This window comes from Macroventuria anomochaeta, assembly GCF_010093625.1.
Source record: "Macroventuria anomochaeta strain CBS 525.71 unplaced genomic scaffold BU25scaffold_20, whole genome shotgun sequence".
NCBI classification, from domain to species: domain Eukaryota; kingdom Fungi; phylum Ascomycota; class Dothideomycetes; order Pleosporales; family Didymellaceae; genus Macroventuria; species Macroventuria anomochaeta.
Window position 1 is genome coordinate 92,072 of NW_022985381.1, and position 12,014 is coordinate 104,085.

Sequence of the window (12,014 nt, forward strand, 5' to 3'; positions counted from 1 at the left end):
CTCCTCTTCTCTCCACCGTCTCCTCTTCTCTCCACCGTCTCCTCTTCTCTCCACCGTCTCCTCTCTCTTTCACACTCCAATCTTGCAACGCCCGTCCCTCTGCTTTCGCAGAGCTTGACTCTGGATCGTCACCTCCACACTTCAAACGCCAACGCTAACATCACAACAGGTGGGAGAATTGCGTGGGCAAGATCAGCTGGTCAGGCAAGACCAGCCAGTTGACCGACATCGTGGAGAGTCGGAGCTGGTACTGCATCGCCTAGACGGCTTGCGCGGTGCGGTTCGCAGGAAATAGATCTCGTACCACGTTCAGGCTCGGCCTTCCTTGAGTATGTTTGGTGCCCGAGGTTGACTTCGTTTGCGGACTGTGACTGGGACTTGGGGAAAAATTGGGAATAGATGGCTTGTAGCACATACTGGGGGGCTTTGCTACACAGAATTGTAAGAAAGGGGTTGCACCCTGACAGTGATTTGATGTGTCTTTATCTTGGTCTCATTTGACTGGGTTGTGCGACTGTACGTGCGTCTACTCGTGATCCATCTATTTCGCCTTACCAGTGGGCACCTGGAACGCAACAATCGGCTGGCCGTGTGCGAAAGCCTTGTCGATCCTGAAGAAGCCCTTGCGATCAAACTGAATAATATCATCCACCTTCAATTCGGCAGCGTTGCAGTCCGCAACAGCCTTGACCCTAGTCTCCGTCTTCTTATTAAGGAAATCCTCGAGTGTATCCTCAGGCTCAAGCTTATCCTTGGAAATGAGGTAGTCGAAGTCCACCAACTCGATGGGGATGAGCTCCTGGTCCTTGGACAGCCAAGTAACCTTCTTCGAGGTCTTCTTGACGTCGCCCTGCAAGTGTAGCTCGAGCTCAAGGCCGGTGACAGTCTTGAAGCCGTCCTTGGAGAGGGGGTTGATGGAGTGCGAGATCTTGCGGACGATGGCGTTACCCCAGTTCATCAGCGTGATCTCCTCGTCTTGGGCGAACGACTGGGCGTCGGCCTGCTCCATAAGGATGTCCTTGCTGAAGACGACCTTCTTAGTGCCGAGGTCGTACTTGGCGTGCTTCGGCTTGTCCTCGCTGAGGACGCCCTCGCGTGCACCGACGACGGTAACGGGGACCTTGGCGTCTTCGTCGATGGCGATGTAGCGCGCGGCGGTGGGCTCGATGTGCTTCTTGTTGGTGGCCCAGAAGGAGTACCAGTCGAGGTTGACAATGTTCTTGGAAGGACCCTGCTTCAAGATGAACTCCTGGAGAGCAGGGATGACAGCACCGCGGCGGCGGACACCACGGACCGTGGGCATGCGCGGGTCGTCCCAGCCCCAAACGTAGCCAGCATCGACGATCTTGGTCAGCTTGCGCTTCGACAAGACGGTGCGGACGAAGTTCAGACGTGCGAAACCCCAGTTGTGAACCTTGCGGAGCTTGAGCTCGGTGATGAACCACTGGTACTGAGCATCACGGTCGTTGTACTCAGTGGTACGCAGAGCGTGTGTGACGCCCTCGAGCGAATCGACGATGGGGCAACAGAAGTCGTATGTGGGGTACATCTTCCACTTGGAGCCGGTACGGTGGTGGTCCTCGGGGTTGCATCGGTAGATGACGGGGTCGCGCATGGCCTTGTTCGGGTTGTCGACCGACATCTTCGCGCGGATGCACCACCTTGTGCCCTCCTCGGTACCCTTCTTCATCTCCTCGAACTTGGCCAAGGTCTCCTCGACGCTCATGTTGCGGCGCTCGCTGGCAATGCCGTCCATGCGCTCGGCGCGCATCTTTTCCTGCGCTGTGTCATCTGCGTAGGCCAGACCATCCTTGATGGCCTGGACGGCCCTCTCGTAGAGCTGGTCAAACCAGTCACTGGTGTAGGACACCTGGTCGGGCTTGATACCGAGAAGAGCGCAGTCCTCAACGATCGAGTCCTGGAACTCCTCCTTCTCCTTGCTGGGGTTCGTGTCGTCGAATCGGAGGATGAGCTTGCCCTTGTACTTGGTGTGGGCGAAGTAGTCGTTCAGAAGGGCGGCCTTTGCGTGTCCGATGTGGAGGTAGCCTCTGCTTAGGATTAGACATCACCTTGTGAAGCAAGCGGCTAGGCGCGTTGTGCAGGTACTTACGAAGGCTCAGGGGGGAACCTTGTAACAATCCCCGTCCCATCACCGACATCCTGCAGACCAATATCGTAGTTGGCATCATCATTCGCGCCCTCCTTCTTGCCCCTCCCGCCCTTGGTAGCCTCCTTTGGCCTCTCAGCCAGCACAACAGACTGGGGGTATGCCTCCTCGATATATCTGAACCACCTGCACAGGTTGGGCATCAAGTTCTGCTTGACGAAAGCGTGTGCGACGCGGTTCTCGCGCAGTGTCTTCCAGACGGTGGTGTCGGCATCGGTGAGCGTGTAGCCTACAATGTGCGAGCGGAGGGTGAGGTGGGCGTCAAGCTCTTGCAGATTGGGCTCAATGGCCTTCAAGTTGAGGGGCTTGAGCGCCTCCGCACGGGTCTGCCACTCGGCAATTTGGGCGTCCATGATGAGTGTGAATGGTGTGAAGGCCTCCACGCTGAAAAGTTGTGGTGGGATGATGAGTGTTTGGTGGGGCTGGTGGTCTTATTTATCGATAAGGAAAGTACGACTCATTGTGGCCCGCGACAGCGACTCACCTTCCTTGCGGCTCTCACACACCCTGGAGTCACTCAGTAGTCTTTGAGAAAATGCTTCACAAACGCGCCGATGGGACACCATATAGTGATCCGACTCTCCATAAAGGCCGGAAGCTCAAAATTCACAGTTACAAGGAGGTAACACCAAACAAAGCAATGATTCAGAGCGCGACTTCATTGTATCGTACACTACACCATCCCCAGACCAACACCGGCTATGCAATGCTATCCTAGAGTCATGCAACGCTCATCTAGCGCCAACCCATTACAATCAATAAGTATACCAAGGCTTTTGGTCAAGAAGTAGACATCCCCCCATACAACCATCGTACAACATCATCTCATGGAGGGTGTCAGGTCACTCAAACCCCCAACGCTGCTTGGTAACCGCTTCCTACGCGCACTCCCACTGCGCAAACACGCACCACCTCGCGCTCCGATCCGCCAACACCAATCCCCTCCAAGTCCCCTTCTCTCCAATCTTGATAACCGTCTCCCACGCCGTCCCGTCGGCGTCGTTGAGCACACTGACGTGTTCGCTCTTCCTTGTCAGTCTGATGATCTTACCGCTCGGGGTCTGGATGGCGAGTTTGGCGGGCTTCATCGCACTGCTACCCGAGGATCCGGATGAAGCTTGAGAAGGGTTGGTGTAGTTGCTCCCCGTGGCGGAGATGGACTGCATGCTCATAGCTGATGCAGGGCGCGCGAAGGGGTTGGGTGATGCGCGGCCTGTGAGGGGTGTGGCGGGTTCGGTGCGGGTGGTTGAGGAGGGGTGTTGGCGGACACAGAAGACGAACGTGTTGTTGAGAACGAGGTTGGAGCACTGCGGTTGTGCGACGTACAGGTCGTGGCGCTGGGCGTGGGGTGTTGGATGGAGCGTCAAGAACGAGTACGGAGGATTGCTGCCGGTGTGCGTTATTGGAAGACCGATGGCTAGGGTGTGCGGGTTCTGCTTGTTGGAGTGCTGGGGGGGGGAAGTTAGTACTGGTCTTGTTGTGGTTTGGGAATGAGACCTACCATAAGTCCACGAGGCCCGGCAAAGATCTTGAGCACACCGTGGCCCTCGTCTCCGGGCAGCAACGCTTTGACGGTGTAGCGCTTCTGGCCTCCAACCCACTCTGCCTGTGCAAGTGCTGGCTTGCGAACGAAGTCACCGCTCTCAAAGTAGTCGCCATCCACATCCTGCGAGTACGCTCTGGCTTCCACTTCGGCGACACACTCGACATCCTCGGGAACGTTGACGTATACATGTGCCATCTCGAGATTGTCAAGGTTTAGCATGCTGGTGTCGAAGTCGACGACCTTCAGTCCATGCTTGAAGTAAGTGGGCGTCGCACACGGAAGGGCCATGAGGATGTCATGAGGCTGGGGCGGGCAAATATGCTGCTGTTCAGGCAGGAGCGGAACGTGCGAATAGCAGATCTCGAGTGGGCGAGCAAGGAAGTACCAGCTCTCAGCAACCTGGGATCCAGCACTCGAGAAGTGTGCACGCTTGGGGTTCGTTGGTCCTGCGAGCGAGCAATCCATCATACGCCATTCACCATCGACGATGACAGCGTTCCAGGAGTGGTTTGGTCGTGCGACACTCTCTAGATCCAAAGGCTCTCCAGGGGTTTTCAAGTAACCGCGAACGACCTCGGCGTGGAGTCCAACAGAGGCGCACATCTCAGCAACCACCATGGCAATCTCCTGCGAGCATCCCCGCTTGCTTTGAAGGACGTGTCGGGTGTCCATTTCGCCCTCGAAGTCCTCTTCCCAGGTAATACGTTCGCTGACCCAAGTGAAGATGGCTCGCAGACGCTGGACATCGCTCCTGAACGGCCGACAGACGTAGCCTTGAGCTAGTGCAGCCGATGTCGTCCCCATGGGGATACTGTTAATAAAGCGGGTTCCCTTGTCAACATGAGCCAAGTTGCATGCTGCAAAGTCGATAGGCTCAGCGATTGGCAGACCGTCAAGACCTTCATCGCCTTCAACAGAGTCGTTGAGGATATCAACAGGGTTGAGAGCAGGGTAGTCCATCATCTGGCAGCGCTCTGCTCTCTCGATACGCTCGTTCTTGCTCAATGAGTTGGAGCGATTGACGTCCCGGCGCACTTGCACCCAGTCTGTTGTCCCAAGTCCGCCATCTCTGCTGGGTGTTGGCTGATGAGCTGCCGAGCCACCTGCAAAGCCTGCTGGAGTGCCGGTATCCATGCGATTACCTGCCCTGCTAGCTGCACGGCTTGCAGCACGGCTGGCTGCGCGAGATGCTGGTCTGCTGATAGTCTCCATGGTACTGCGAGCATTGGCTGCCTGCGTCTTCGCGGAGTCGATCATCTTGCGGAAGAAACCACTTCGTCTTGCCTTAGGTTGCATCAGACCACCCAGAGGATCCGGGTTCTCTGCGCCAGGTGTGCTGGGCTGGGTTGACTGCTGTTGCTGGTCGCTCGAACTGGGTCGAGATTGAGAGGCATGGCTTGAGTGGTATGTAACGCCAGTGAAGGGTGTCTCTGGTCGCCCATCGTCAAATCCAAAGCCCTTGCCAGCTGAACGGTCTCCCAACGCGCTTCGGGACCTGTCGTTGGCAAACTTCTTGCGGTAGTAGCTGCCAGCGCTAGTGGAGCTCATGGCTGTAGCAGAGTACCCGGACATCAAGCTGCGATTAGTGCTCTCGGTCGTGGTTGTGGAGTTGGTCTTGCTGGTGAATGATCTACCCAGATTCTTCCCAAGATCGTGTATAGACTTGCGATGGCGCAGTGTCCTAGACTCCTTGCGTTCGACGTCTGCGCTAGCTTTGACCGGCGAAGGCCCTGGCCTCTGATATGGCGAGTTCTTAGCAGGCACTGGAGGAGGCGTACTCTTGCCACCCATGAACAGCTCGTCCTTCTTCTTCTTGTTGGCCTCCATCTGATGCATTCGTCGCAGGCGGCTTTCCATACGCTTAACGTAATCATCCACATCTGGCGGGCCTTGAACAGGACCATCGTCATCCTCCTCGCCCATGCAGCTGCCACTTCTGTTACCAGTCTGTAGTCCAGCCATCCTCGCCGAAGCCTGGTGAACCTGGTCGAATGCGTCAGGAGACCAAGGATTCGAGGGTGTCTCTGCTTCCGGTGAAGCCATATCTTGCAGCGAGGACATCACGTCGTTCATAGCGTTTGTGAGGGGCGAAGGAGTAAACTTCTGGGGGTTTCGAGAAGGCGGTTCGGGGGTGGTAAAGCGGTCCTGTGGAGGTGGTGCTGGTGAGACTGCTCGATTCGGATCGTATGCGACACGGTGCGGCGGTGGGGGTGGAGGAGGGCCATCATCTTCTTCCTCGTCATCGTATTGGTTTTGGAACTGCGGCGGCGCGGGTGATGGACTTCGACTCTCCAACTGTTGTTGATATGGGGACGGCGACGGACCGCGATCGTATGCACGGTACTGGAATGAAGGTGCTGGAGATGCAGCACGCGAGTGTTGCTGGAACGATGGAGCGGGTGACACTGCTCGAGAGACAGACCGATCTTGGAAAGATGGCGCAGGAGATGTGGCTCGTTGGTATGGAGATGGCGAGGGCCCTCGGTCGTATGCGCGGTACTGCGATGGTGGTGCAGGAGACACTGCCCTTGGCTGATACTGCCTTGGTGGTGCTGGAGACACTGCTCTGTGATACTGTTGTTGCGGCGGTGGTGCCGGTGAGACTGCTCTTTGCTGGTACTGATACTGAGCTGGCGGTGCAGGAGAATGCCCACGAGCATATGACCCGTGTCTGGACGGCGGGGCGGGAGATATGGAACGGGAGTATGGCGATGGCGAAGGCCCTCTGTCATATGCCCGGTACTGCTGCGGAGGAGGAGCTGGCGACACTGCTCGAGGCTGGTACTGCTGTCGTGGAGGCGCTGGTGAAACGGCTCTGGGCGGTGCTGGTGAGACTGCCCTCGAGGGTTGTTGGTATGCACGCGTATGCGAGCCCTGTCTCGATGGCGGCGGTGCCGGCGACACAGCTCTCGAGGCGTGTGTTTGGTACGATGGCTGAGGCTGGTGCGAGTTTGTGCGAGCATGAGAGCCGTGTCTGTTGGTATTCGCGTTCGCAGGCGAAGTCGCTGGTCGTTTTGTAGCTGGACGGGGCGATACGGCGCGCAAGTTGGAGGGCGCTCTTGGCGCTGGTGCAGGTGAGGCGCTCTCACGGCTCTCAGTCGAGTCTCTCTTCATAGACGAGAACGGTTTTGTCGTCTTCGCGGGCTGGGGCGTTGCCCCCGCCCGCAGCCTCTCGCGCGCCGCTGCAGCCGGGTTCGGGGCACCTGCAGCTGCATAAGCCGTGAAGGGCTTCCTGAACATGCTCTTCTGCTTCTGTGGTACTGGCTTTGCCTGTGCCTGCGCGCTGTTCTGTCGCGACACCGTCTCAGAGCTGCCATTGCGACTCCCACTCCATGGCTGGTAGTCTTCACCGAGCAACTCGACGAAGTTGCTTGGAAACAGCCCAACCATGCGCCTGTCGCGCTTCAGCCGCCCCATCCACCAGGATCCATCGCCGGCATTGAGGACCTCGATCAGATCGCCTTCTATGAAGCCGAGATCGCGCTTTGTCTGTATTGGTGAAATGGCGGTCAGGGATGCTGCAGGCAAACAAAGGGCAATCCGTCCCAACTCACCTCGCCCCCCCACGAGTACACGGCTTTGCACCAACACGGAAACCGCGTCGGCAGCGTCTGTCCGGCCATGTTTGCTGCCTTATCTCACTGTGCCCCAGCTATTATGCCCCAGATGCGGTACGGACCGCGCTTCACCCGGCGAGCGACAGCGACATGCGTCTGTTTACTAGCGAGCGCGTCGAGCAGTCGATGTGGCACGCGTCGTGGGAGTCGAAAAATCAAATGGTAAAGTGAAAGGCGATCTCGGCGGTGAGGATGCGTAGAGGAGGTACTCGGAGTATCGATAGCGGGATGTGATATGCGATATCAATGGGAGCTAATCTGCACCTGTGCCTCCAGCTGTGACGTTGGCGTGGTTATTGGGCCGTGTTCCAAGGTTGGTGGGGCAACGCTGGGTCCCACCGCCAATCCACGAGACAACGCATCCCGGACAACTTCGAATTCAGCACACCTCAGACAATTTCTGAACTGACTCAACGTGCAATGTGGTTTTTTGTTGCCGCTGCAACGAGACTAGATATGTTATTTCTCGCGTTTGCTGGTCTGATATTTTCGCGTGGGCTAGCTCGAGTCTGAATAGCTCTGCGGAACGACAGCTCAAGATTTTACATCTCGCCTCGAACATCGCGTTGCACAAGGCTCCTCCTTGCTCGACTAGGACTCAGCGCTCATATCATCTCGATGTGCTTCTTTTCAGATCGTAAATCTGGCCTGGTTTGCAATGCAATCGTCAGCGCAAAGGCAGTTTCGACGTCGCGGCGTCTTCTGCCACGAGGTCATTTCTCGTCCACGTCGACAATACCCATATGTTCGCAGCCCAACCTTGACTCGCAAGGGCAAGCACAAGGACGCAGCTGCGGGCGCTCCGTGAGGTTAGTGGACCTCCAACCAATAGTAGTGTCTCCTTTCTGGCGCTATCGAAACTCGTCAGTCCATACATTGGAGGAACATGTAGTAAGTGCGAGAAGGCTTGGACGGTCAGACCGGTAGGTAGAATGCTCTTCTCGAAAGGCGTAGTGGCTCTTTGACAACGTTGGGGACATCGGAAACATGACTAGTATTGAACGACCTCTTGTCTTCCGCACATCGATGTAATCTACTCTAGTTGTTCTCGTCTCCTGACCCACTGATGAACACAAGTAGAATCGCACAGTAACCGGCTGGTGCCACGAAAAACTCGTGTCTTAAGTCATCGTAACGACGGACAAAGTACCAGAGAAGATGACTGCGAAGGCGGCAAGGACACCGATCGATTTGACGGTTGAGCTGCTGGTATGTGGGTGGTTCAGGCGGTAGATAGCTATGAGCGGAAGAATGAGTAGCCAAAAGAAGATGATCGGGACGAGAATGCTGACAATCTTGTCGATGCGTGATGATGAATACAAGCTGATGTCTGAATTCCTCAGCATTGCTTGTAAGTCCGCTGTTCGAAGCCAACGCTTCACTTCGTTAGTAACAGTATTGTGACTGATAAGTTAAGACAGTGAACTTACGAGGAGGGGTAGGCTTTCAAGTTTGCACAGTCTCTGCAGATCTGGTCAGTGGAGCATTCTCATTGAGGTTCACGAACATCTTCTGTCGACAGACCTTAAGCAATTGATCCCCACGAAACAGTATCTTCGCCACCCCGTGCTTGACCCATATGCCAAAGCTTGCCAACTCCCTTCCACTTTGCAATGTGACGATAGCGTCATTGCAGCAGATTGAAGTCATTTCCTCATCGAACAAAGGTTTCTCGTTATGGTGATAAGATGCAATACAAGCACGCATTCTGATCTCCGTTACGAGTTCAGGGTCGAGGTGAGACTTGAACCACGCAATACTACGCCTGAAAATATTGTACTGCCCTGCAATTAACTTGTCAATTTTGGCAAATGAATACGTTTACCATGCACTTACTGGGCTCGGCAGGCGGAAACCCACTTTGTTCGGCATAAGACACGGGAGGTGTATCTGTCAAACCTCCACCAGCAGCAGGGATGTGAAGAGGGTCGTCTATCTGAGTAATTACATCTCCTTGGTGGTTGTGTCCGTTTGGAACTGTGGTAGGAGGAGCTCCTGGTGAAGTGACAGCTGTGGGTTGCAGTGTAGTAAGACTCTCCTCCTGATCTTCTGGGATATTGTAGTGATCTACTATGGAGACCCTAGGCGAACTCAAAGGAGCAGGCAAAGCCTGAAGAGCAGTGTCGGGGTTCTGTGTCGTACTTGGATGGCCCTCTGAGTTGGTAGTCATAATGAAGACGGCTTACAACTTTTGTTGGCCGACGTTGTGTGTTGCACTTTTTATATGCCTTGATCTCGTAAGTGTACCTCAAAGTGTCAGAACTCTTATCTCTAACATGTTGCAATTCGATTTGATAGAAAGTCTGCAAGACTCATCACGACATGCAGCTCCTCCAAGACCAAGATCTTCATATTTGTCGCGCCTGAAAGGGCTGCATGCATATGTAGGACAGTGTTTGGCGGAATGGTGTGCCCATCTTAGCTCACCGGTGGTCAAACAATATTGATACCTGCATTTGGCGTAGCATGGTTATCGCGCCCAGGCTCGAGAAGCCGAAGTTCGGCAAGGACTGATATGGGGTGTTGTGGATGTTGAGACGAGAATTCGGATGACGTAGCCTTGAGACATCAGACTTCGCTACCGAGGAAGTGGGGTGAACCTTCCCCTTTCCACGAATCCTCATCGCGCTTTCCCCACATAAACGTATGAACCCTGCTTTCGCCGCGGAATGACGATCCCCAAGTTTTTGCTACCCAGATCGTATCCACCACGAAAGCATGTAAGGTACTTCGTTACCCGTTTCCAGATCGCGCGCCTTACTTGCTTGAAAGCTACCATCGACAATGGTAAATGAAAGAGAGCCTTTGTTGGCGCAACGCCAGAACTCGGAATCATGGATATCAGAAATTCGTGCACACGAAGTCGCCCGCACTGCGCAAGATAACGAGGATTACCCAATCGATCATGGCTATGTGGCCTGGATGCAGGTTCTGGGAGGTTTCATCATCTTCGCAAACAGCTGGTATGTGCGGCATCTGCTCACTTCAGAACATCCATTCACATCCATAGGGGCTTGCCGAACGCTTTCGGTGTATTCCAGACATACTACGTCAATACCCTCATGCCTAGTGTAGACGCGGCTTCCATTGCCTGGATTGGATCCATCCAGCTTTTCTTCACTACAGTCGGTTGCCTGCCTGCTGGTGTCTTGCTTGACCGCGGGTATCTCAAGAGCTTAATCGCCGCTGGTACGATCTTAGAGGTGGTTGGGTTGATCTTGACCTCGTTCTTCAAGAGCTTCTGGGCAATTTTGTTTGCTCAAGGCGTCTGTATGGGCGTCGGCAGTGGATTGCTTGCCATTATACCTGTGGTGATCCTGGCTATGTTCTTCGAGAAGAAAAGAATGTTGGCAACAGGTCTTGCGTCGACTGGTGCAAGTGTCGGTGAGCAATTCATGCTGTAACTCTGGGTCAAACTCCAAAGGCTGACCTCTAATAGCTGGCATCGTCTATACTCTGCCCATGCGCTCGCTCTTCATCCGCATTGGCTTTGCGTGGACTGTTCGTGCATTCGCACTTGTCATCTTGCTCACCAACCTGATCGCCTTCTTGGTCATGCGGCTCCAACGTCAATATGGTTCGAAGGGATCCGATTTCGGCTTCCACCACTTTAAAGACCTGCCATACTCAGCGTTCGTTTGCGCTTTCACGCTATTTGTGGCATCCTCCTTCGTACCCTTTTTCTTCGTGCAGGAGTACGCGATTGGGCTTGGTGTGTCTAAAGACATGGCGTTCAACCTGCTCAGTATCATGAATGCTGCGAACATTTTTGGTCGTTTCGTGCCAAACTATGTCGCCGATCGATATGGAGGTGTCAACACGCTTCTTCCTTTGAGCGTTGCGTGCATCATCACCATGTGCATGCTCCCACTGGCACAAAATCTCCCTGGACTCATAGCCATCAGCACTGTCTACGGCTTCCTCTCAGGCGGTGTCATTATCATTCCGGGACCGACCATCACCGATTTGTCTCCTGACAACACCGAAATAGGTATGCGGCTAGGGCTCGCATACCTCGTTGCTGCGTTTGGTGGCCTTCTCGGCAATCCTCTTTCCGGTGCATTGAAGGGTCATGAAACGAATGCTGTTCGCAACTTTAGCGGTGTTTGGTTCTCCGGAGCGGCGATCATGGCAGCAGGATTTCTGGCGCTTGTCATTACTAGATGGTTGAAGCTTGGTTCCGTGGCTGCTAAAGGCCGTGTCTGATCACGGTAGCACGAAAACACCTTCGTGCGCTTTCCGGTAGGGTGTTCGTAGAATTAACGATAACAGAATCGATAGGGGGTCGTGTGAGGAGCAGCGAATGAGCCAGCTCTTCTCCGCTTACCGGAACGATCTCATCCAACCACATCGCGGAACAATTTCGAAATATCTTGTCTGTTTTGGCAACGGGTGTGCTAGTTGGAGGTTGTCGATGTTATGGTAGGGGTTGTCAAGCGGCATGACGTTTGACGCGTTGCGGGGAGGTGCCGGCATGCAACTCCGCGTCCCAACCATCAGGTTCATCGCCTTCGAGATCACAAAACCGATCCGACTTTCCCGCACTGAGAAGATAAATGGGTCCAATCATGCTAAAGATAACATCGCGTTCGCGCGATGATTCCCCAGCTCTTGGGACCTGCAGGCCCGCAACACTAAAGCAGCTCATCTCACGCTAACTATGACGTCGCGTATATTTGCTTAT

The 12,014-nt window shown here is 54.7% G+C and overlaps 4 protein-coding genes across 4 annotated transcripts in view; 2 read left to right on the top strand and 2 right to left on the bottom strand.

Moving 5' to 3' along the window:
* Nucleotides 1-263, top strand: part of BU25DRAFT_459246 (uncharacterized protein) — a gene marked incomplete at both ends in the record, with an annotated part of 799 nt that extends 536 nt beyond the window's left edge. Inside the window, one exon of the mRNA XM_033710265.1 lies at nt 170-263. Within this exon, the coding sequence (XP_033560733.1) occupies nt 170-263 (94 nt within the window). The remainder of the gene's footprint in view (nt 1-169) is intronic.
* On the bottom strand, nt 186-7,550 carry BU25DRAFT_449138 (uncharacterized protein). The gene is made up of 6 exons (XM_033709624.1): nt 7,268-7,550; nt 3,669-7,202; nt 3,077-3,615; nt 2,652-2,674; nt 2,111-2,597; nt 186-2,048 (listed from the first exon to the last, which is right to left on the bottom strand). Exons 1-6 carry the CDS (start codon nt 7,334-7,336, stop codon nt 542-544), a joined length of 6,159 nt encoding a protein of 2,052 aa, XP_033560734.1. The 5' UTR covers nt 7,337-7,550; the 3' UTR covers nt 186-541.
* Nucleotides 7,551-8,310: 760 nt separating this feature from the next.
* On the bottom strand, nt 8,311-9,845 carry BU25DRAFT_491905 (uncharacterized protein). Its single transcript, XM_033711601.1, has 4 exons — nt 9,167-9,845; nt 8,855-9,114; nt 8,761-8,793; nt 8,311-8,706 (listed from the first exon to the last, which is right to left on the bottom strand). The coding sequence occupies exons 1-4, from the start codon at nt 9,498-9,500 to the stop codon at nt 8,452-8,454; spliced, it is 882 nt and encodes a 293-aa protein (XP_033560735.1). The 5' UTR covers nt 9,501-9,845; the 3' UTR covers nt 8,311-8,451.
* A 269-nt stretch (nt 9,846-10,114) lies between these two features.
* On the top strand, nt 10,115-11,536 carry BU25DRAFT_459250 (MFS general substrate transporter; the record flags this gene model as incomplete). The annotated part of the gene is made up of 3 exons (XM_033710266.1): nt 10,115-10,293; nt 10,341-10,714; nt 10,770-11,536. 3 exons carry the CDS (start codon nt 10,115-10,117, stop codon nt 11,534-11,536), a joined length of 1,320 nt encoding a protein of 439 aa, XP_033560736.1.
* Nucleotides 11,537-12,014: the final 478 nt, after the last annotated feature.